Source organism: Leptonychotes weddellii, chromosome 8 (genome assembly GCF_054177405.1).
Source record: "Leptonychotes weddellii isolate Sample4059 chromosome 8, ASM5417740v2, whole genome shotgun sequence".
Taxonomy (NCBI): Eukaryota; Metazoa; Chordata; class Mammalia; order Carnivora; family Phocidae; genus Leptonychotes; species Leptonychotes weddellii.
In genome coordinates, this window is record NC_138376.1 from 62,119,404 (window position 1) to 62,146,123 (window position 26,720).

Here is a 26,720-nt window from a genome sequence, read left to right on the forward strand (position 1 = left end):
AGTAGAGTAAAATGTTCTGGGGGATCTGTGGTAAAATATCAGTCTCTTCAAGTGAATATGTTTATTGCATGGATTTAGCTGTTTTTACCTAAACTGTGACAAGGAAAGCCATCATCTTAAGAAAAAAAAAAAAAAAAAAGCAAATTATTCCATGCCCTTCAGGAAATAATAATATCCTAAATGGATCAAATGTTTGTTATGAAGTTCACTTGAAATTCAGCTACAATGTAACTGTGGTGAGAACTTCCAAATCATACCTGTATCACCAAAAATGTAAATAGACCAAGAACTTAAATATAATTAATAATATGGTTAATAATATTTTTTCTGCATATATTTCTTTTTCTCCTACTATTTTGTTAGTTCGTCTCAGGCAGAGACCATCATGTTATCCCATGAAGATATTTGGGGAAAGGGCATTTGAGGCAGATGGTGCCAATACAGGGGCTTCCCTGACTTGCTCAGAAACAGTAAGAGGCCACCAATGTGTCTGGAGCCCAGTGTGAGGTGGAGGGGACAGAGGCCAGACCCTATATGGCCTTGAAGGCCATTACAATGGCTTTTAGTTTTGGGGGTGAGTGAAATGGAGGTTTTGAGCAAAGCAGTGCCATGACTAGAATCACATTTAAAAGGATCACCCTAGCTATTGTGATGAGAATACACTGTTGGGGGTGGGGAAGAACGGAAGCAGAATTAGGTAGCTATGGCAAGTAATCCCGGTAAGATAAAATGGTGGCTGGGATTGGATGGTGGCAGTGGAGGTGAGGACAAGTGGTTGGATCTACGTATGTTTTGCAGACAGGCAGAGCCAACAGGTTTTCCTGACTAAATGAATACAGGGTAGGAGAGAAAGAAGAGTCAAGAATAACTTTAATGACAAACAAATGGATGGATGAAGTTGCTGTCAGCTGAGATTCAGATGACTGACATGAGATTAACCAGGTTTGGGGGCAAGATGAAGAGTCCAGTCTTGGATGTGCTGACTGTAAGAGTCTGAAAGTGTCTTCAAACTCATACATTTTGCCTCCATAGTTTGCCCAGCTAAAAATGTTAGGTTATCCTGATCTCCTCGCTCTCCTTCCCCTTCAGATACAAGCCCATAGCTTCTTTTTTGTTGTTGTTGTTTTGTTTTAATTTAAATTCACTTAGCCCACATATAGTACATCATTAGTCTCAGAGGTAGTGTTCAACAATTTATCAGTTGCATATAACACCCAGTGCTCATCACATCATGTGCCCTCCTTAATGCCCATTACCCAATTACCCCATCCCCCCCCACCTCCCCTCCAGCAACCCTGTTTGTTTCCTACAGTTAAGAGTTTCTCACGGTTTTTCTTCCTCTTTGATAACCTCCCATTCAGTTTTCTCTCCCTTCTCCTATGATCTTCTATGCCGTTTCCTATATTCCACATATGAGTGAAATCATATAATTGTCTTTCCCTGATTAACATTTCACTCAGCTTAATCCCCTCCAGTTCCATCCACATTAATGCAAATGGTAAATATTCATCCTTTCTGATGGCTAAGTAATATTCCATTGTGTGTATGTGTGTGTGTGTATCTCCCACATCATAGCTTCTGTAGAATTCCTTTCCCTTCTAGCCTTTTTTTTTTTTTTTTAAGATTTTATTTATTTGACAGAGAGAGAGGAAGCAAGAGAGCACAAGCAGGGGGAACAGCAGAGGGAGAGAGAAAAGCAGGTTCCCCGCTGAGCAGGAAGCCTGATGTGGGGCTCGATCCCAGGACACTTAACTGACTGAACCACCCAGACACCCCCTAGCCTCTCCATCTTATTCCCTTGGTAATGTCCTTGTGCAGGCCTTCATTATCACTTGACTCCCTCCAGTACCTTTATCTGATCTTGATTCTCCCTAAGGAGGCTGTCTTATACATAATCAGATGTATATTCCTAAAAAATAAATCTGATGAATGTACACTCCTATTTAAAACTCTGCACTGGCTTCTCACTACCATATAAAATAAGACTTAGGGCTGGCTTCTGTGATTCTTTACTACATTGCTCCACCCTACTTGTCTTTTCTTTTCACTACACACTAAATATGTCCTGCCTCATCATGCTTCTTTCTCTGGCAAACTCCTATTCATCCCCCAATATCCAGCTAACTGTCATTAGTTCAGAACAGCCTTTCCCGACAACTTTCAGGCAAAATTGGCCACTCCCTCCTCTGTGCTCTCCCAATATATCCACCATACCTTCACTGTATCACTTCTAATGATGAATCATTACTGGTTTGCTTATATAGCTATCCTATGAGGCTCTCAGTAGAGGCTGCTTGTCTTATCCCTGCCTTCCACATCTCACTAATTTGCACCCTCTGCTTACTGAGCTCCTGAGGGAATTAAGTGTTACTCAAAGGTACCTGTTCGAGATCTTTCAACTTCAAGTGTGCCACCCTTCATGGCTCAGGGTGGGGCTCGGAACATCCTCTCCCATTCCATCTGCAACACTGGCGATGAAGACATTTAGGGCCATCCAAAGAAAGAGAAGCTGGTAGCAGGGCAAAACAGCTTGATGACAAAGCAGCCATCACGGTAACAAACTGTCAGCGAGCCTTTCATATCTGAATATATTGTGGTCTTTAGTACGTGCTTATGAGACTACATGGCACAGCTTTCAAATAATCATCCACTTAAATCCTAGAAATTAAAAATTCCATTTTGACTCTCCTACCAAATTATAAACCCTAGCAGATTATAGTATGGTCTTTAATAAACATTTAGAGCAATGATAAATGAACCTTAATACATTCTGCTCACCTAAAAAATGGTAAAAACAAAACAATTACCAGAAAAAATAAACACAAAACAAGTACTAAAAATGGAAACTTCCAAATAACTTTGGGATATTTTAAAAATATGATAAATATTAACCTAATTTCATATGATGGGGCTCCCTTTACTCTAAGTTTAAAAATCAAGAAAGGATGAGGTGCCTGGGTGGCTCAATCGGTTGAGCATCTGCCTTCGGCTCAGGTCATGATCCCAGGGTCCTGGGACTGAGCCCCACATTGGGCCCCCTGCTCAGTAGGGGTCTGCTTCTCCCCCTCCCACTGTGCTCTCTTTCTCTCTCAAGTAAATAAATAAGAATCTTTAAAAAAAATTAAGATCAAGAGAGGAGACAGGAAAAAAATGAGGTTTCAAATTTAGAAAATAATTTTTGACATCAATCCTCAAAAAGGTATGGATATAAATATCAAATGTTTGATTTTCTATTAAACTATGTCAAATATTTGTCTCCAAACCTCCCATTTCTTCATGACAGGTGCTTCACCTTTATTTTCTGTACCATACATTCTGACACTTAACTCCCCACCTTTCCTTCAGGATATAAAATTTTATATTCAGTGATTTACTATAACTATCTTCATTTTTCCCTTTTTACTTCCTTTCCATTTCTCAACATTTACTTTATTGTCATCAAATATATTAAAATTTTTTATTAATCTTAACAGTTTCCTCCTATCTCCTCTACCCTATCTCCAAATAATTCATTAAAATTTTATTTGCATTTGTGATTAATATAAAAATGCTCTCAGGTAAGTTTTCTTATACATAAGGGGAAAATAGACTATCATATATTGAGGGTTTTTCTAATGATTATGGACAGAGAACAACTTAATTTGATAATTTTAATTTTTTCCAGGGAATGGTTCCTAATACTACTGTAATGAATAAATCTCTCCTTGAGGAATAAATAATACTGTTATTCAAAACAAATACAACACATTTCTAAAGTACCTCTCCTTTAGTACAGTTTTTTAAGAGACCTGTCATCTCCTTATCTTTCTTTTGCTGTATAATTCAGAAAAGATTAGAACATATTTTGAGATTTCAAAATTAGGAAGCACTTGTGGAATGAAGGTTTGCAGGTCTAAGGAAACACAATTCAGCTCAGTTATACATTAATAATAAAATACTCAATTCTCTATTAAAGCAATAGATACACTGAACAAGTTGTTTTGTTTGGTTATATCCATCTTGATTGATGTTAACTCCAAAGAAAGAGAGGGTCAATGTTATAAAACCCTACGTATTTTCATAGAAGTTTGGAAATAGGGATAGTGAATCTTTAGCTCAAGAAGGACAAGTAAGTCTTACAACTTTGGCAATTTCTTCTCTTGTATCTCATGCCCTAACACCATTCAATTTTATCTATTCTGTATGCACTATAAGAAAAGTGAGATGGATAGCAGTTTGGTTCCCATATTAATTAACAGTCCAAAAATAATTGTTAAATTAGTGCGGGAAAGGCATTAATTTTTCTAAAAACTTCCACATAATATAAAGAAAACTACTTAAACTACAATATAATTGAGTTTTACATAAGATAACCAATATTTAATATACATATGGATCATACTATGATGTAAAAATTGCTAATATTCTTTTTTTATGCATTTGAATTCCAATACTCTACTACTGATAATTAATTCTTAGATTTAACTCAAGAATGGTACTCCTGGGGCGCCTGGGTGGCTCAGTCAGTTAAGCGGCTGCCACTGGCTGAGGTCATGATCCTGGAGTCCTGGGATTAAGCCCCACATCCTGGGGCTCCCTGCTCAGTGGGGAGTCTGCTTCTCCCTCTGCCTTCCTTCCCCCACCCCCTGCTCCTGCTCTCTCGCTCGCTCACTCTCTCAAATAAATAAATAAATAACTAAGAATGGTACTCCTGAGTCAAGGCAAGTGTTTGCCCTTTTCACACTTTTCATAGCGGCTGGCCAAGTTTAGCAGTTTAAGAAATTAAACAAAAAACACAAAAAAATGTTTAAAAATAAAATAGCTCATATTTATAATCTATTTAAGATTTTGACAAACTCTAAGAACTATAACTTCCTTAAAGTTTTATGTATCTGGTCAATTAGTTTATTAATAGTTACAAATTCTTAACCACAACCATACAGCTTACTTACTGTTAGCTAGAAGGATGAAATTCTTACATGCAAAATTTTAAATGATTCAATTATTCAGCTACCAGTTTTTCAAAATGTCTTCAATTCAAAAAATGAACACAATATCCTAAATGTTATTAAATTTTGCTACACAGTACTAAGTCTCGTTCACCTAGTAGTATTAAAAATTGTCTAAGTCCTTCAAATATATTTCACGATTAGTATATACAATATAAACTGAGATTCACCATGAAAACTGATCTTTTTTTTTTTTTAATTTTATTTATTTATATGACAGAGAAAGACACAGTGAGAGAGGGAACACAAGCAGGGGGAGTGGGAGAGGGAGAAGCAGGCTTCCTGCCGAGCAGGGAGCCTGATGCAGGGCTCAATCCCAGGACCCCTGGATCATGAACTGAGCTGAAGCCAGATGCTTAACGACTGAGCCAACCAGGTGCCCCCTGATCTTACTTTATTTTTATTTTTATTTTTTTTAAAGATTTTATTTATTTATTTAAGAGAGAGAATGAGATAGAGAGAGAGAGCACGAGAGTGGGGAGGGTCAGAGGAAGAAGAAGACTCCCCACCGAGCGGGGAGCCCGACGCGGGACCCGATCCCGGGACTCCAGGACCACGACCCGAGCCTAAGGCAGTCGCCCAACCAACTGAGCCACCCAGGCGCCCCTGATCTTACTTTAAAATCAATTTTACTATCAATTCAAAAATTTTTTTCTAAATGTTAAAAAAACTTTCCTCAGGGAACCTGGGTGGCTCAGTTGGTTGAACATTCAACTCAGGTCATGATCTCGGGTTGTGCGATCGAGCCCCACATCAGGCTCTGAGCTTAGCTCAGAGTCTGCTTGGGATTCTCTCTCACCCTTTCCCTTTGCCCCTCCCCCATTCACTCTAGTGCACGTGTGTGCTCTAATACAAGCAAATAAATCTTTAAACCCAAAAATCTCTTTCCTCAAGGGCAATTCATTAATGCTTAATGCAAAAAAGTCTCTCTAGTGTCTCTCCATTTCTACTCAAGTCTTCAACCATAATCTGAGAGCAGTGCAAATTGCTAACCATGAAGAATGTAGGCCCAACAATAAAGTCACTCCACATATTTTAGTTTTATCATTTCCTAGGTCTTGAACATTTCCATGGACAACTATCCTTATTTTTTTTTTTTAAGAAGAATCCTCTTTTTCTAAAAGACTGTATTTGAGAAGTTTAATATCTAAAAAATGCTAAATCCAAACCTATACCACCGGGTCTTAATATATTTTAGATTATTTTAATCAAACATAAGTTACACTAATACTTTTATAATTAGCATTAACATTTGTCAACAGAACAAAACAAGATCATGAAGCCAGATAGTGAGGGTTTAACTGCCTCATTTCTTTTTCATATCTTCTAGGAATAAACTATTCTCTTTCAAGTAATGCAAGATCAGCACAGAGCAACGGAGGCTGGGCTCCTTTGGCATATTTACTGCTGCATACAGGACCTGAAAGGTACTTAGGAAGATAACTGTTAGGACCCAACGGTTTTTGCCTCTAATGACAATAATTTGTAGAGTAATTTAAGGTCAAAGTTTGTTGTTGTTATTCCTGTTTTTAACAAATCTATTAATTTAAGTGTTACCATATCCCCAAGATGCCTTAGAAAAAAAGAGATTGAGGCCCAAAGAAACGAAGTTAATCTGGACAGTAGCCAGATCATAGCCAGAAAGCAACAGAGCCTGGTATTACACTAGGCGCTCTGATCACAAATCAGTGCTCCTTCTGCTGTACCTTCCACCACCTCCCAAAGTCCTTACTTAACACATATGATAAAGTAAAGGCTTCAGTAGCAAGTCATCAAAAGACCTGACAGGGAGTGAGACTGGGACAAGAACAGTCATTTGAACCCAGCCCCTTCACCTTTTTTTCCCATTAGCCAGAGGGTGGCCTTGGGCAGGGGTTTTGCCCATCTAGCTAATTTGCTAATGAACCCCCTTTTTTCCTCCCTAAAACATCTGCATGGTGCTTTAACTGGTTTTGTTTTGGATTATTACTACCCGTGGCACTCGAGACACAGACAACAAGCAAAAAACATGACACAAAGGAAAATACCCCCATAAGTTTTACAGTTACAACCTCTGATAAAATCCTGACTTCTCCCCTCATTATCTGTGGGACCTTGGGTGAGTTCCCTAACCTCTTCAGGCCTTGTTTTCCTTCTCTGTAAAGTAAGGATAAGAGTATTTACCTCACAGGGGTTTGTGAGGATGGCAGCAATTGATAACATACAATGCTCATGTGTGGGCCTCTCCTTCACTCCAGAGAGCCCCTTTATTTTTCTTCATTTATATCTTACAGGAAAAGACAGTTAATGTACTACACATCAAAAAGTGAACAAAGAAACATCTTACATTAAAAAAAGAAACCATATTCATGTAGGTACCTAAGTAAGAACTCAAAGAAAAGTTCTTGGTACTAAAATTCAAATATGCTTTGTATAACATATTTTAAGGCAATTGATTAATATCAGACTTGATGCCTAAAGAAGGTTAGATCTTAAATGCAAAAATTCAAGCATCCTTTCCCTGTCTCACATTAGCCATAACATTCTCTGTTAATGCAAAATATAAAACCAGGAACAACATCCTTTGGCTATTGAACAGAGCAAGGAAGAACTTCTTCCCATGGTCTATCCACACAAATCACTGAATTACTAGATTTTAAAGACAAGGTCATTGTCCAATGAATTCTGGGCATGGAAACATCCAAGTTGAATGCCAATCTGGAGTTCTAGGTAAATCCAGCAAATGCTTTGCCTTAGTATCTAGCATGGATAAACTGCCTAGACAGGGATGGCAAATGTGTTTCATCCTAAGTGCTAACTATGATTGACAGCAGAAATCCAAAGCATTGTCTATGGATGCACTAGGAGGCCAAATCAAAGCTTTGAAGAAAATTGTGCCAGAATCAATCTGCAATGTCTGCCAAGCCGGAGAAGTATGCAGTGAGTCTACCGGCTGGCTATTAGTCATCCATTTCCAGAATCATCTGGTCTCACAGAAAGAAAAATTAACAGCTAGCTGATTACTAGATATTAACGGTCACATGACTATAGCAGCAAAATCCCTAGACATCTAAGTGGCATACAATAAGTGTTTTAAGATATAGGTGACAAGCCATAATCCAATTTCTTTTTCCAGGGGCATGTTAGAGTCAACACTATGTGCTCATATGCCATTTCCTCCTCCTGGATTCACAGCTAGTCTTCATTTCCCACCTTCTCCTCATGAGGCCACTGAGTTCTTGCCAATGGAATATAGGCTAAATGATGTCTAGGCCTGAACGTCAATCTTCCCCTATAATACTTCCTCCATGCCTACCCCCCATTCTGTCCTCTTTCCTCTGTCAGATAGATGCACAGAATCCAGTGGAGGACTCTGAAACCCTAGGTGATAGAATACCTAGATGGAAGGAGCCATCCATAGCAGACTGAGATGTGGGCAAGACATAAAACTTGTTTCAAGTCACCAGCTCTTGGGATTCCCAACAAGGTAGTTCTGGTTAAGATCCACAACCATAGTATCATGCCACATACTGACAAAGATAAACCATGACCTGAGCAAAGCATATCAGAATTCTTCCCTATGAATTTGTAAAACTCTAGGACAAGAGAAATAGGAGGTGGGGAGAGAATCCTAAGCAAGCACCAGAGACGCCCATTCACCCTGCCTTTCCCTCAGCTTAGTTACAAGGGCCAAAATGATCCTCTCTTTGCCCAAACTAGTTTGATCTATAGTCCTGTAACCCATAATCAAAACATGATTAATATGGGTATAAACCACAGATAACATTTTGGCTATACTCTACCAAAATATGTACCATGAACATATATATAGTACCTTTTTTTTTTTTTAAAGATTTTATTTATTTATTTGACAGAGAGAGAGAGAGAGGGAACACAAGCAGGGGGAGTGGGAGAGGGAGAAGCAGGCTCCCCACAGAGCAGGGAGCCCGATGCGGGGCTCGATCCCAGGACCCCGGGATCGTGACCTGAGCCGAAGGCAGACGCCCAAAGGCTGAGCAACCCAGGCGCCCCAGTACTTTTTTTTTTTTTTAAAGAAAATTAGATCACATCTGATAAATTGGCTTTACATGTCGGATAGACTTTAACAACATCGTTTTTCAAGGTTGCCCAGTATCATATTGTTTGGATACACCACAATTTTTCAATCAAGTATTTAGGCGTATTCAATTTTGTATTCCTACATACACTGCTGCAACAAATACCTCTGGGTGCATACTCTTTTGCAGTTTGCCAATTATTTATCAGAGGTAAATTTATAGCCATCAAATTGCTGGGATTTTTAAGAGTTTTGAGTAATATTGCCAATTTTCCCTCCCAAAAATTTGTACCAATTTATACTCCTACCAATGGAGTGCCCAATTTATACTCTTCTTTATCCATCTGAAAAAGTAATGCTGAACTCAACCGAGGAAGCACTTCTTTGAGTTCACAGCATTACTGCATGAAATGATTAGCACAGTCCACAGAAGGGCCAAAGTCACTATCTTCCACTGAGATATAGAGAACAGACCCTTGACAGAGTAATGTTATTGCAGCACACAGTTCTTCATAAAATGCAATAAAGTATAACTAAAAGTTAAGTGACTCCTCTGGAACTATGATGAGCTCCCTGGTGGGAAAAAGAAGTACAGAACCACAAAGCAATGAGGAGATGCAGGTGGTAAACAGTGGGTTCAGCCTGGTCCTTAGCACAGCCTCAAATCAGCCTTCCATGGAACCTTTCAAGGGTTCACTCATGCTCACTCAAGGCAGACAAAAACCAGAATGTTAAATGTTAAAATGCTTAATGAAGAGCCCAGAAAAACATGAACACACTGCAACCTTATTGAGGTAGGGAGACAAAAATAACAAACCTTTGTTAAGTCATGGTCTCACTGTTTAGTCAGATGATGGGGGATCTGTAAAGTGTACAATCTGAAGCTAATCAAGTTGATAATGGGATTATAGGAAGTTTTCTAAAATTCTATTCCAGCTTTTAAGAAAAAATAGTAAGATATTTTCTGATATTTTTAATACTAAAAGAAAAGAATTATAGAGGATGATAATGTGGAAACCACTAGCTTTGGAGAGAAGAGGAGAAAGAAAATTTTTTACCTGGCTATTTCCTCAACCTCAATTTTAATAAGTTTTTTTCTTGGGCATTAACAGGCTAACAAACCCAATGAAATATGACATAGACATACTTAGATATACTTAATATATATCATGATTTTGGGGGGGGTAGTCTTGTTTTTTGTTTTGCATTAACAATTAAGCCTGATTATAAAATTCTATTATTTCAGTGGTGATAGTTAAAAATGTTATAAATTATGTCACCAAATAATAAGACCAAACTAAATGGCCTCTAAAGTTCATTTTATACACTTTTTAGAAAACTCTGAACTAAGTTACATGAGTCTGTAATCTTTTTCGTCTTCACTGTCACCAGTGGCATAGGAAGCATTCTCTGGTGTTAGCTCTATGACCCAAGAACCAAGCAACAGACAAGAAGAGGGAAAAGACAAAAAGAGGTCAGGCTGGCAAGATGCATCCTGGAATGCCATTAGGGACTGCTTCCTGACTATCCACTGTGTCAGAAGTGCCCTGGGTTGGGTTTGCATTTATGGTGAGTTCGAATTCAGACTATTAAAGTTCATGTGTGTGTGTATGTATATACATTTTTTTTAAAGATTTTATTTATTTATTTGACAGAGAGAGACACTGAGAGAGGGAACACAAGCGGGGGGCTGGGGTGGGAGAAGGAGAAGCAGGCTCTCCACTGAGCAGGGAGCCCAATGCGGGGCTCGATCCCAGCACCCTGGGATCATGACCTGAGCCGAAGGCAGACGCTTAACAACTGAGCCACCCAGGCGCCCCTAAATACATTTACATTTCTCACATGACTCGCCCAGATATTTCCTGGCACCAATACAGCAATCAGAACTAGGTGACCAAGGCAATGACCCATTAGGGCACCTGCTCAAGGAAGACAGATAAGAATTACTCAGTATTAACCCATATAGAATGTATGATTTTGCCTTTCTGGGATTTAGATTCCTCATCTGTGAAAAGGAAGATTCTCTCCAGCCTAGCAGGCCCTCCATATCTGGTCCCAGTTCACAATTCAGGTCTTGCTTAACATTCTTGGCCCTCTAAATTCAGTTTTCCAGTAACCTTTCACTTCTTTAAATTCCTAAAATGTGTCTTGTCCCCTCTGAATCTCTTCTTAGAACAGTGTTCAGCAGCTCCTGTCTGCACCTAACCTAGGTAGTCCACTCGTTCTTCAGGTATGGGCTTAAACATAACTTCTGCAAGGTGCCTCCACTGGAGTCTTCACTTCCCCTCTTAACACTCAATTCTTTTTGAGCCACTTGTAATTATTTCTTTCATTTTCTGTCTCCCCTACTAAGTTTCCAAGAGCTGTACCTTGTTCACCATGGTATCCTTGCCTCCTGGAACAATTCCTGACATTTAGTAAATACCCAAATATTTGTTAAATGAATAAATAATGGCACTGTGCTAAGTAAGTTACTGAAAGCCCCAATACTGAAAGTAATTTCTAATTTTGACAAACAGGTCATTAAAAGCCAAATTAAATATGCTAACATTTATTGCTCTCTTTGCAAAGGCAAAACCACCCAAAGTTTTAGCTTAAGCTTGTCCCCCTTCCTCAGAGCTTTTCTAAACCTCTCATGTTTCTAATGGTAATATTATCATGTTAGTGAATAGCATCACCATATATATATAGTGAATATCATTTTAATGAAAATTAAGAGTATATACTTTGAAATAATGTTTTTCTTCCGTAACCATCCCTACCACTCATAATGTATGTACTTGTGAATTATAAAGTGGATACTAAAAAACAGTGCTACCTAACTGTATCCAACTCAAAACAAATTAAAGCAAATGGGTACACACATATACTTACAATAAATGCTAGTGAAGAATTTTCTCTAATATTAATAATCATCTACAATCTAATCATTGATGATGTGCACCAAGAGAAATACACACATGCTTTAAATCCACAACCAAAAAACCTTTTTGTATCAAGGATATAATTTTCCCCAAATGAAATTTTTTTCATGGAGCCCAGTGCGGGTCTTAAACCCCCAACCCTGAGATCAAGACCTGAGCTGAGATCAAGAGTTGGACACTTAACCAGCTGAGCCACCCAGGTGGCCCCCCAAGATGAAATTTTTATCATGTCACAAGGATACAAGTGTTGAAAGACTATCAAGAAATGTGCAGCTATGTACATTAAGCAATATAATGTTTCCTTTGTTTGTTTTCCTTCAATATTACACTTCTATGGCTTTCAAACCCTTGAGAGAAAATGATCAAGTTTAACTCCTTGCTCTTCTGCAAGGTTAGCAAGAAAAAGTTTATAAGAACAAAAAGTTCTGAAATTTGGGAAATGTGAAATCTGTAACAAAAAAAATCATTCAGCAAATGTTTACCAAAACCTGCTTCCATGCTATTTTGGTGTTAGGGATAAGGCAACTTCAATTAAACTGCAGACTAGAGGAAAAAAATTTCACTAAATAGGATCCCACTAAAGCTCCGTGAATGATATGACAGGGATACATGCATAGGGGACCACTGAAGTCCTGACAAGGAATGACTAAAGCTAGGTTTTAGAAATGAGATTTTTAAAATATATTAGAACACAGACACAGCACAAAGGCCCAGAAGTAATACAGAGGATAGTGAACCTAATGAATTTCAAAGTTTATCAGGAATGAATTGTGGTGTGTATGGGGAGTGGAGGGAGAGGAAAGAACAGTGGATTGGAAACAGGCTGCATACAGAAAAAACCACACCTGATAATTTAGATAAATATTACTGGCATCCTTCCACTCATTTGGGTGAACTCACAAGAAAATAAAAGGTGATCTTCAAGGCCAAAACATAAAGAAGAGACAGAAAAACACATGGTAAAGTGATATGGAGAAGGCTCCTTGAGGCCAGGTGTTAGTTTGAGTGGCCAGAAAGCTTAGATTTTAACAGCCTTACAGGGAACAGAAAACAAGGTCTTTGAGACTAAGCAAGGTGGCGAGTTGGAATAAAGACCTTCACAGAAAGCTGGGATGATCAAAGGGTTACTCCCTTTGTAAAATCAGTAGAAAAAACAAAAACAAAAAGAACACCTTCCAGCAAAGAAGACAATAGAAAAGCTTGTCCCACTTAGTCTAGGTTCTGGGGAAAAGAAGAAATCTCTAGGGCTTTTGTAATCATAGCTTTCCTCTTGTCCAAGTTTCTGACTCATATTTAGACTACATATTCACACTTTTCTATTCAAGACCTTCAGAGCCATATGTATTTCAGAATTTGATTGTTCAGATTTTACAAAGTAATATGGTACATACCCCAGATATTAAGTAACACCCCAGTCTAATCTGGGCAGCATATCATAATACAACAATATTTCTGTAGTTCAACATAAAAACTTTCATGGTAGGTAGTACAAATTTTGCTACCAAATGCTTTACAAAAAAGAATTTTGGTCTTTTCTTTAGACTTTGAAATTATGGACCCAGACCTGCACTAGAGGGGACACTCCAACAGCAGAAATCAACTTAAGGTGCTCCCTTGACGGTAGCACTTGTGGGATCTTCCAGAGGCAAATACAAATCCTCTCTAGGTTATCCTAAGTTTTCAGGATTCCCACAGATGAAGTCCAAAATTACAAACACACAAGGAAACATTTCATGACTGAGGATCAGGCAAAAACCATAGCAAACACAGAGCTTCACGTAATGGATCTGTGAGATACAGAATATGAAATGAATTGTGTTTCAAATGAAGAAACAAAAGAGGAACTCAAAAATGTAAGAAGTATATGCCATCCAAAAAAAGAGCAAATTTGAAAAACTTCAAAAATAAAAAATATAAGTGAATAAAATTAAAAACTAAGGATGAGTAAAAGCAGATAAAACAGAGCTAAAGAGAGAATTAATAAATAGAAAGTATCTGAAAAACAAAGCATACTAAACAGTAAAGCAAGCATTGAAAACTACAAAAGGTATATTTAGAGATACAAGGATATGATGTGAAAGTTTAGTGTATATATAATCATATTTGAAGACAACAAAAAAGAAAATGGATGTAGGTCACAGTCAATAATAAGAAATGCTGAGAATTTCCCAGACCTGATAAGAGAAATGAATTCTCATATTCAGGAAACCCAAAAGTTCCAAAGAGGATAAATAAAAGAAAGCTACATCTACGGGGAAGGAAAGCTTCCAAACTCATTCTATGAGGCCAGCATTACTCTGATACCAAAACCAGATAACAGTACTGCAAAAGAAGAGAACTACAGGCCAATATCTCTGATGAACACAGATGCAAAAATCCTCAACAAAATATTACCAAGCCAAATCCAACAACACATTAAAAAATCATTCACTACAATCAAGTGGGATTTATTCCTGGGATGCAAAGGTAGTTCAATATTTGCAAATCAGTCAATGTGATACAACACATCAACAAGAAAAAGGATAAAAACTGTATGATTATTCCAATACATGCAAAAAAAAAAAAAAAAGCATTTGACAAAGTACAACATCCATTCATGATAAAAACTCTCAACAAAGTAGGTTTAGAGAGAACATACCTCAACATAATAAAGGTCATATATGAAACCCACAGCTAATATCATACTCAATGATGAAAAACAGAGAGCTTTTCCCCTAAGATCAGGAACAAGATCATTTCCACTCCCACCACTTTTATTCAGCATAGGACTGAAAGCCCTAGCCACAACAATCAGACAACAAAAAGAAATAAAGGCATCCAAATTAGCAAGGTAGAGGTAAAACTTTCACTATTTTCGATGACATGATACTATATATAGAAAACCCTAGGGGCACCTGGGTGGCTCAGTCGTTAAGCATCTGCCTTCTGCTCAGGTCATGATCCCAGGGTCCTGGGAGCGAGCCCCTCATCGGGCTCCCTGCTCAGCAGGAAGCCTGCTTCTCCCTCTCCCACTCCCCCTGCTTGTGTTCCCTCTCTCGCTGTCAAATAAATAAATAAAATCTTAAAAAAAAAAAAAAAGAAAACCTTAAAGACTCCACCAAAAAACTACTAGAACTGATAAATGAATTCAGTAAAGTCACAGGATACAAAATCAATATACAGAAACCTGTTGAATTTCTACACAATTATAATGAAGTAGCAGAAAGAGAAATTAAGAAAATAATTCCATTTACAATTACACAAATAATTAAGTGCCTAGGAATAAACTTAACCAAGGACGTGAGAGACCTGTACTCCTAAAACTATAAAACACTGATTAAAGAAATCAAGATGACACCAAGGACTGGAGAGACATTCCATGCTCATGGGTTTGAAGAATATTGTTAGAATTTCTGTACTACCCAAAGCAATCTACAGATTTAATGGAATCCCTATCAAAATATCAACAGGATTTTTCACAGAACTAGAACAAACAATCCTAAAATGTATATGGAACCACAAAAAACCCCAAATAGCCAAAGCATCTTGAAAAACAAGTATAAAAGGTATCACAATCCCAGATATCAAGATATACTACTAAACTGTAGTAATCAAACAATATGGTACTGGCACAAAAACAGACACATAGATCAATGGAACAGAATAGAGAGCCCAGAAATAAATCCACAACTATATGGCCAATTAATCTCCAACTAAAGGAGACAAGAATATTCAATGGGAAAAAGACGGTCTCTTCAACAAATGGTGTTGGAAAAACTGGACCACTACATGCAAAATAATGAAACTTTCTTACACCATACACAGAAATAAATTCACAAATGGATTAAAGGACCTAAATGTGAGACATGAAGTCATAAAAATCTTAGAAGAAAGCACAGGCAGTAATTTCTCTGACATCAGTCATAGTGATATTTTTCTAGCTGCGTCTCCTGAGGCAAGGGAAACAAAAGCAAAAATAAATGACTGGGACATCAAAATAAAAGGCTTCTGCCCAGCAAAGGAAACAACCAACAAAACTAAAAGACAACCTACTGAATGGGAGGAGATATTTGCAAATGACATATCCAATAAAGGGTCAGTATCCAAAATATACAAAGAACTTACACAACTCAACACCAAAAAAGACAAATAATCTAATTAAAAAATGGACAGAAGACATGAACAGGTATTTCTCCAAAGAAGACATACAGATGGCCAACACACACATGAAAAGATGCTCAACATCACTTATCATCAGGGAAATGCAAATCAAAACCATAGTGGATATCACCTCATGCCTGTCAGAACAGCTAAAGCCAAAAACACAAGAAAGTAAGTGTTGGTAAAGATGTAGAGAAAAAGAAACCCTCTTGCACTGTTGGTGGGGATACAAACTGGTACAGTCACTATACAAAACAATATGGAGATTCCCCCAAAATAAAAAATAAAACTACCATATCATCTAGTAATTCTACTACTGGGTAATTACCCGAAGAATATGAAAACACTAATTCAAAAAGATATATGCACCCCTATGTTTACTGCAGCATTATTTACAACAGCCAAATTACAGACATAGCCCAAGTGTCCACTGATAGATGAATGGATAAAGAAGATGTGGTGTATATATACACACAATGGAATATTACTCAGCCACAAAACATAATGGAATCTTGCCATTTGCAACAACACGGATAGATCTAGAGGGTATAATGCTAAATGAAATAAGCCAGTCAGAGAAAAACAAATACCGTACGGTTTCACTCATATGTGAATTTAAGAAACAAATGTTTTGTGTAAAAGGACAAAGGACAACAACAACAAAGAGACAAACCAAAATATAGACTCTTACAGAGATGAGAGAGAACTACAGAGAACCATAGACATGGTTACCAGGGGGGAGGAGAGTAGGGGAATGGGTGAAATAGATGATGAAGATTAAGAGTATACTTACCATGATGAGCACTGAGTAATGTCTACAAGTGTTGAACTACTATATTGTACATGTGAAATAAATATAACACTGTTATATTAACTATACTGAAATTAAAATTTAAAAAAATAAATAAAAAAAGAAAGCTACGTCTACACAAACATACACTACAGAAGGAAAAGACAAACAAGATTATAAAAGCTGCCACAAAAATAGAGATTACCTAAAGGCAGGTGGACTCCAACAGAAGCCAAAAGAGTGAAATTATCTTCAAAGGAAAAATAACTGTCAATCCAGAATTGTGTACACAGATAAACTATCCTTCAAAAATATGGGCAAAATAAGTTTTTTTTTAAGACAAAATCAGAGTTGACTACTGAAGAACCTCACTGAAGGAAGGAGCTTCAAGAGGAATACAGTTCAGGAAAATCTTAGGCATAATGAAGCCATGGTGAAAAAAGAAGTCAAGGAGGATTTACCGACATAAACATTGCCTGTATCGAATAACAATGTCTAGCTTTGGGGGTTAAAACTATGGTAGAATTAAAATACTAGACAGCACAGCATGTAAGTAAGAGGTGGGTGACTGGAGTAAAGTTCCTAAGTTTCTCTTCTTTGGGAGGAAATAAAAGATACTGTTCTACTTTAGACTTCAAGTAGGCATATTAAATTTTTCAAGGGGATCACTAAAAGAACAGAAATAATATAGATTTTAAACTTCCAAACTATAGAAAAAGTTGGAATTAACGTAAAAACCGAAGCAACTAAAAAACAAAACAAAACAACAACAACAAAAAACTGAAGCAACTGACAGCAGGAAGCAAATACAAGCATGGAGAAGGGGTAATGGCAAATCACTAGTGATCGTATCTGTCATTATAGTGGTGGTAGTAGCAGTAACCATTCTAGTAGGGGCAAGAGTAGCATCAACAGCAACTGTACAAGTAATGGTTAACAGTAATAGTGGTAGTAATAACTGATATTCACTGCACATTTGTGCATCAAGCTCTGAGCTAGGTATTTTACATGCATGATCTCATTTATTCCTCACCAAAGATGAAGTAGGTACTATTACTAAACTTCTTTTTACAAAGGAGGTTTATTACTGATCTAAAGCAAAGCAGAGACAGTTAAGAAGGAGATTTCAGAGAGTTTTTAACAATTGAGTACCCACTGGATGTGAGAGATGAGAGATAACAACTCTCAAATTAGTGGCTTGGCCAATTGGGTTGGCAATGCCTGGCCCCTAACAGCAATCCTATTACTTCATGCATGGATTAAGCCAAAGACACAGAATATCCAAAGAAGGGCAGACTTGTGTTTGTTTTCTTTGGAATGGTGAAATTCTGTTTCAAGAAGCTTGGGTGCAAAAGAAAAACAAGGGACAATAGTTGGTTGCTGGAAGAGGTCATAGAGTCCAAGGAGAGCTGTGTGTAGGTGGCTTTGTTTTAAATGGAGATACTTGAAAGTGCTTATAAGAGAGATAGGAGGAGAGCTTAAAAATACAGATGACAGAATAGCTAATATAGAAAGGAGGAGAGTTATCATTTAAAATAAAAGTGCTAACCTTGGGAGAATTATTAATGATCAGGCCAAAAAGCAAAACCACACGAAGTAGACAAAGATGCAGCTTCTCTCTCTCTCCTGAGTAGCAGGAATGGCATATCACAAAATCCTTTAGGAATCATTAGATCTTTCTTAAAGATGCATAATAGAGAAAGTTTATGTATATATGGGAGGGCAGGAGGGATCCTCACACATTTGGAACAAATGAAGAGAGAGCAGGAACCCAGTTCTAAGAAGGCTGTGGGCTTTGGGGTACAATTCTCTCTCTGGCCTGTGCTTTCACCCAGCTGCTCCTAGGAAGACTCCATCCTGTCTTACAGCTCATCATGCAACTAACACTTGGTATGCCATTCTCCTATTCTCCCCTTTATGAGAAACAAAACCTAGAGCACATTACATAAACACCTAAGAAAAAACAGACAGCTAACATTTCCCTTCATAAGCAAACAATGTTTCTCGGTGAACAGAAAAACATTTGCCAACAAGGTGGAACTGAAGAATAAATATTTTTAATGGCAAGAAATGTGGCTTTTCAAATTATTTAACTGAACTATGATTATATTTGAAGGCTTTGTCAGTAGCAACTGGATCAGGAGTTGAGTCACCGAAAATAAACCTCTGTAAGGAAAGCATCCTAGGTCGTCAGGGAAGAAGGTTATATGTCACTTCCGACCTTCTTTACCAAGTATTGAAACCTAGATAAGCTCCAAGAACACCCTATCCCAGCATCAATCAATCTGAAGGGAGGCGGGAAGATATCTAAAGGATATTTATTTGTGAAAAGCTAAGAGATGGATCCATACCAACTAAGTGCACAGATTAAATTTACAAGTAAGACTTTAGCAGTCATTTATTAAACATTAAAACTCGTATGGCAATGTACCAAAAATCGAGATTTTAATCTAAAATGCGGCAAGCTAATATTACAATTAAGATGTGAATTTACCTACTCTGTAGATAATTTTATATTTTTTCCATACATTCAATTTTTACCACATTTAAAAAATTGATTTGAATTACCAATTTTATACTGGTTCTAAGAAAGTATCTGCTAACCACACTGATCACCAAAGGAGAAAAAAACCATCTAAAGTGACCCAAATAGAATTAACATTATACCATAAAAAAAAGATTTCTCTGAAAATGTGGAAATAAAAAGATCCAGAAAAAAATCCTTACTATTCTACTAGCTGATATAAAGTCTGATTAATTATTTTAAGTCATTTTAAAACATGCTCCCTGCTGTTACCTGAGACTCTTTGCCACTCTTCTGCTTTGCCTGCTCCTGCCAACCCCTGAACCTCACAGGATCTCTCTGCCCCCCTCCTGGCATGCTGAGTGTTGTCTGGGAATGTCACAGGACCATACAGACTGGATCCTTTACAGATTTGCTGTATCAATGATCATCGACTAAAATGCTTTTTCAAAAGTGTATTTCCCCCAGCTCTTCATGACTGCCTAAAAAATACTATCTCCATCTTCACGCTTGTGCTGGGTCTTCTGGTGAAATCAAGAAGGAACAGAGCATGCCTTCGTATAGAAGAATGAGAGGGTATATTTAGTCAATAACAAATAGTGAAATGAGAACAACTGGAATAAAAGTAAAATATATTTACAGCAAATTAGTACACCTCTCATGTTGAAAGTTACTCTAGTGTTCAGTAAACTTTTATAGATTGATCCAATTAATTTTATTCAATAATTTTTGCCTATTTTTTTGATTTGTGAACTATAGAAAGCTTTATTAACTTATCACAAATATAGATATGGTATCAACTGAATTGGTGTGCAAATAGCATTTCTATAAATCAAAATATATTTTATTTATACTAAGCAAGCTTAGGTATAGAAAATAAATTTATTGTAATTAATTAATTAATTAAAATTTAGGGTTAAATTTTCATTCTGTTTACTCACAAAATTTCCTGCTTTACAGATATTTTATGAAAAAAGTTAAAACAGCAGGTATTTTGTGGTAATTGGCCAATATTTGCCTTGAATCAAAAACAGTCCAAATCTCCCATTACTTCTACCAGATATTCTAATAAGAAATAAAATCCTGTTTTCCTTTTTTTAAAAAAATATTTATTTATTTATTTATTTGGGGTGGGGGAGAGAGAGCGAGCAAGCATGGGGAAGGGCAGACAGAGACAGAGAACGTCAAGCTGACTCCCTGCGGAGTGTGGAGACTGAAGTGGGGTTCAATCCCACTGCCCTGAGATCATAACCTGAGCCGAAATCAAGAGTTGGATGCCCAACTGGCCGAGCCACCCAGGTGCCCCAAATCTTACTTTTTCTTAATTTGGGAGGGTAGGAATCCTATATAAAATGCCAGCCAGTATCCCTCAAACATAAGATTCAGAACTTGAATCATTTGCTCAGTATGTGGCATAAGCTCATTATTAAAAACCCTCAAGAGGTTTAGAATGGGAAAAAAAAATAGCATTGCTGATAACCAATTTGGCTTTTCACGAGGTTTGGTTTGATAGTAATAGTAATGTCTAAGTTTGAATTTTGATGATGTTAAAGAGGTTTTGTTTTTGTTTTTTTTTTTTAACAATATGGCATATATAGAAATTGTTGGTAAAAGCTACTAACAGAAATGAATCTTACACTAGAGCTGCCAAACTTTCCCAGTTTCTCTCTGCAGGTGTTACGTTGGGTCAACTCTATTTCTTGGTTGTTTTTTTTTTTAGATTTTATTTATTCATTTGACAGAGAGAGACACAGCGAGAGAGGGAACACAAGCAGGGGGAGTGAGAGAGGGAGAAGCAGGAAGCAGGCTTCCCGCCGAGCAGGGAGCCCGATATGGGATCCTGGGATCATGACCTGAGCCAAAGGCAGCCGCCCAACGACTGAGCCACCCAGGCGCCCCTCTTGGTTGTTCTTTAATGGTGACACAGCACTTGGGTAGATACTAGGTGCCTTACTGGATCTTATTACTTTATTACTTGACTTGGGCTATCCTTTAGGCCATCAGCTACAAAGCAGAAAAGGAAAAAAAGCAACTGAAATGTAAAACAGTTGTAACCAAGAAGGTAAATACTTGCTGAACCCTGGATGTTTTATGTATTACCAAATAGGTATACAAAGTTACAAGGAAAAGGAAACAAGGATGTACAGGCACCCCCAAAAAACTAATGTCAAACTAACAATGGTCAGGTGTTTGTTAATTTTCATGTGCAAGCGGTAACATTATTACAGTAGAGTACGGAATAAAAGTTTTACATAATTCAAAAGTACCTTAAGGTATATAATCATTATTTAGAATATTATTTTAAATTCAATATGTAACTCCTGATTATGGTGAAGCTTTTCTGAATATACTTTTCCTCTAAGGAACTGTTATTGAAAAAAAAAAAAAGGGAAAAAAATCTGAGACTGTATGTCTAGAGTTTCTTTACCTTCTCACCATATATAATTCTGCCCCCAGATGTTAACTAATCATTCCTATAAATGTTTAAATCATATATCATTAAGCATAATTTTATAAATCACCAGAATTAACAGTAGTTTTCCTGGCCTATCAACCTACAGAGAAAAAAAAAAATCTTTTAAACCAGCATTTTAAATAAATAATATTTGGAGCCCATTCAGTTAACCCAATATCTGGGGGGAAAAAAAACCACAAAACCATAAACTTTAATCTTATAATCTTCCAACCTAAACTCCAAACCCAAAAGTTATACACCAATCAAACAAATTAAAAATTAAAATTTTTTGGTCTCAAATTCCCAACTCTACATTGTGCTCTTTTCCTCCCAACTATTTAATATTTTCAAAATTAAATCATTACTTAAGAATGCTTCAGTGCCTATAGGGAAAGTTAGTTATGTGTTGGCATGTTCTAATAATAGGTGTGATTCACTTTTATAACTGGTGTGTTAACTGAAAACCTGTGAATTACTAAGGTAGTCGACTGTTATTTAAAAGAACTTCACAAGGAATTCCAAGCAAAGATGCCCTCTTACAATGCATATAAATACAACAAAACTTCTATTTTCAAATTTTCCATGTCATTTTTCCAGTAATGTGATATCTGTCTTTCCAAATTCTTCCCTAAGGTTGTTTTTAAGTGCAGTTAATTTATTTTATTACTTACTCAAAAAGTAAAACGTCAAAAAGAAAAACTAATACTCTTCACTGCTTATCTTTTGCTCATTTTTTTAATTGACCGAATTTAAAATTCTTCATGCATATCATAGAGATTGCAATAATGACGTGGGTTGTGCTGCTTGATTTCACACAAAGCCATACAAACAAGATGGGTATTTTGGAAATTAAACCATTCAGGCTAATACTGTTCCCCTCCCCACCCCAATAGAAAATATGACTAAGTAAACTACAGACAACTGTTAAGTGCAGTGGTTAAAAGCTGTGAAAGTTAATTACCTTCCCTGAACCTGTTAAGCAGCGATAAATTAATAATGTAAAGCCCAGTGCCTGGCATATAGTAACTGCTCAATAAATGTTTAGCTGTTGTTATTATTCTCATTAATAATTCAATACCAATTCCTGCTTTACCTGCTTTCTAAATACAGAATCTCCCCGTTATGTTTTCCATCTTCAAAATCACCCTACTTACTAACATGCTGGAGATACTGGAAAACCTCCCACCTTGAAAATTTTTAAAAGACCATCCAGATCTAAAAGATTAAGGCGACTAAATATTTAGATATGGAAAAGTGAGTCTATATCTGAATAATGTTTTAATGAAATGCTCAAATCTGTGAACATTCTATGAAATGTATCGATATATTGATCTACCATTTTCATAGCATCTAGCAAATCCAACACCTATAGCTTTTTTATTACGAATATTTGCTAGACTGACACATACCTTTAAGACATGAGTCATCTTTCCAGAGTTGGGGAAACTGATGGAAAGATGGCTAAATGATTCAGCATGCTGCAGCAAAATGAGCTGGTCATGAATTTATAATTTCCACTTCTGTTAGGTGCCCTGGCCCTGGTGGCCTCTTCCATCCTGTACTGTATATATACACACGATACCATATCAACAAATTTTGTTAAAAATTTCCTCAGGGAAGGAGTAATGGTGTTCTCCCCTCAGACAAGCTTCTAGAAGCAAATTATTCAATTTTATGACACAACAGCCTCACAAGGCTGGGTAACCCTTACAATGTCCAGTTGTAAGCTTCATCAAGCTGTGCTTATACAGATCATAGGACTAAAGTCAATTCTAACACTAGGGCCATTTTCTCAGCTGCAAAAGGCAGACACTGGGGAAGGCCCGAAGCAAAAGAAACCCAGAAAATGGGGAAAGGAAGCCAGATGGGAAATGGGTATGGCTATAGTTGTGTCTCTTATGCCAACACTGATCTTTACCAACAAACATCGTATCAGAGCGGGTCCCAAGCAGGTCAAAAAGACTGAGCAGCAGCTATAGAACACATTCTGATGTAGCCATAGCTATAAAGAGCTTCACTACCTAAAGCCAGTGAAAGCCTTTTTCTAAGTCCCTATTTGTCCTTCAATAACAAAATATTTACTGTGTTAAGCCAATGAAAAATTTATATTAGAAATACATAGATTCCAAACCAGATTAAAGCCTTTTTCCATCAAATAACCAATATAAAGAAAAGGCATTATGAATGAAATGTTTTCTTGTAAAAGTGCACTATCTCGAATGCTGGGAAAGCACATCCATTTTGTGACCACAGCATAGTCATTCTGCCCAGCAGTTTCTGAGAAACGGACAAAGAAGTGTGCCAGGATGTGTAAAATGAAATTGCCATTATCTCTGAAGTCCAATTTCCTCATTCAATAGCTTGAATTTATTTCAGTTTGGTATGGTTACATACAACATACACTCACACACCCACACTCACACACGAAATCTCAGCAGCCACACTGAAAAAGAAGACACTATTTTAAAACTACTCAAAAATGTATTTAGAAAACTAGGGTGACAAGTTTGACCTTTTATGATTTCACCTTTCTTATTTTCTTTGGGGGGGGGGGTGTATGACTGTGCAACCCCTGATTTCCTGTAACCTGGACAAAGGGGTGGTGTGTGGAGAAAGAAAAAAAAAAAAAAAAAAGAGGTGAAACGTGCCTAATCCAGAACGTACAATTCCTCAGGATTTTATATTATTGATACAGAATTTTTTTTCTCCACCAAGACCCTGGAGGTCAACAGGAGAAAAAAAAAATGGCTCTTACACAAACAAGGTTTCAGGGTTGACCCAAGGCAACACCTCCACGTCTGGAGATTTCGAGCTCAGGGGTAGCCCAGCTGGGAGTTCTGAAAGCTGCAGCATTATCGACAGCAAGCCCAGGCCGCACACCGGCATCCAGGGCGCCTCTGCCGTGCGCATGTCCCACTTATATAAAAAGATGCTTACAGTCCAGGTGCTTTTTCTTGGGGCCCATCACTTCATGAGTGGTGGCTTTGCAGACCGCTCTCGCAACAGCGGAGCCTGTCACGCTGTACTGAGCGGCGGCGATCCGATCCGTGAGCGTTTGGCCCGACATCTTCTCCGGCCGCGTCTATCACCTCCTCTTCTGCGGGAAAGGAGGGGAGATGGTCCTGCTTTAAACCCGCAGACCCTACCCTCCGAGCACCCCGGCCTTGCCTCCTCCAGCCGCACGGCGGCTCTCTTCTCCGTCCCCGCCCTGGTATCACCTCTAGGAGCCAGCAACGCGCTAAACCCCGCTGGTGATACGCGATCTAGGGGGTCTTCAACAAGAGTAGGTCCGTCACCGAACCCCAGCACGGGCTCCGGTCCCAGCCTCGTGACACCGTCCCGGTCCCACTCGCCCTGCCGCCCGCCTCACCCCTCCGGCACCCCCCTGTCAATCAGCACTTCGCCTGCAACCTGATCCCCGCGTGTTGGACCAGCCCCGGCGTGCGTCGGGATTATTCCCTGGGCGCCGCGCCCACCGGGTGCCCACCTCTCGCTTGCCCGCCGCAGCGTTTCTTCCTAGTAGCCCGCAGGCTCCGGGGTCTGAATCGGATACCCTAGCCCTGACCGTTTCCCTCTTCCTCCTCTCGCTGCTGCAGCAGTGGGCTCGTCCTCCCTCGGGCGCGGTGGAGATTATCCTAGCATTGCGCCATATTATGCCCTCGCCTCCCCTGCCTTCCTCGCCGCCGCCTCCCAAGCCCCGCCGAGGCCCTTCGCCCGAGTCCCCTCCCCTCGCCCCCAATCCCCGCCGCAGGGGCCGCCCGGGGGCTCTGCGGAGGGACCGGAGTCTCTCGGCGCCTCGCCCTTCCCGGCAGTGGAGCACAGACGCGCTGACAGCCCAGCCCAGCCCCCCGCCCGCACTCGAGCGCGCCGCGGAGCTGTCACCCAGCCGCTGCCCTTCTCCGCGCCCTAGGATTATCCTCTCCGGAGCCGCGCGCTGCCCCGGCGCGGGGGAGGGGACCGAGCCGGTGCCGCGGGTACTCACCCCGCCCCAGGAGCGGCGCCTCCCGCCGCAGGATGAGCGGAGCCTGGGCCGCCGAGGGAAGCCGCGCCGGGTGGGTGTGCGCGACCGCGCGCGGACCCGGTGCCCCGGGGCGAGATGCCTCCAGCCCTAGCCCGCACCACCCCCCGCCCTCAGCTCCGGGGTCCCTGCGCCCGCCGCCCGTGGCCCCGAGAGCCTATACCCGCCCGCCGCCGCCTCCTCCGCCAGCGCTGCCGCGTCTCTCTAGCGATCCGCGCCGCGTTCCCATCCCCGCCCCCACCTCAGCTGTGGCTGCTCCAAGGAGTCAGGTGACGGCGGCGGACTAACCCGGGCGAGCTCTCCGCCGAGCGCCTCGCGGCCCCCTCCCAGCTACTCACACTCTACCCACCCCCCACCACGCCCCGGGACCGCCAGCTTACAGGCAGGGGGGCGCCGCGCGCGAGCATCCCCGGCCAGCGCGAGACGAGAAGAAGGAGGCGGGGATGGCAGGGAGGCCGACACCCACCAGCCAACCACCCTCCGCGAGGCTCTCAGCAGCCCCTCCGCCGGCTAGACCCGCACCCAGCACGCACTGCGTGCGCGCGCACCGCGCACACCTGCCGGGCTACTGCGGGATTCGTGGAGGGCGGCGGGGGCGTTGGAGCAACCCTGCCAGTGGGCTTTTCAAGCGCTGCCGTGAAGGCCAAGGCTAGGGCGTCGTCGCGCGCGGCCGGGCAAAGCCCAGCCCTTTCTCCTCTACATTCTGTCTCTGACACGCCCGGCTGTCGGAGGCAGCCGTGGCCCGGAAGGGCAGGGCGATTTAAATGGCAGATTCTGCAAGCCAACCGTGCCGTTCGTTACCTGTGCCTCAACAGCTTGGAGCTCCTTTACTTGTTTCAGTTACA

General features: G+C 39.6%; 1 protein-coding gene across 1 annotated transcript in view; it reads right to left on the minus strand.

The window, feature by feature from the left end:
• SNAP91 (synaptosome associated protein 91) overlaps positions 1–26,421 on the minus strand; it is a 140,794-nt gene extending 114,373 nt beyond the window's left edge. Inside the window, exons 1-2 of the mRNA XM_081828599.1 lie at positions 26,256–26,421; positions 24,795–24,954 (exon numbers count right to left, since the gene is read on the minus strand). Coding sequence (XP_081684725.1) covers positions 24,795–24,924 — 130 coding nt within the window. The 5' untranslated portion in view covers positions 24,925–24,954; positions 26,256–26,421. The remainder of the gene's footprint in view (positions 1–24,794; positions 24,955–26,255) is intronic.
• Between the last annotated feature and the right edge of the window lie 299 nt (positions 26,422–26,720).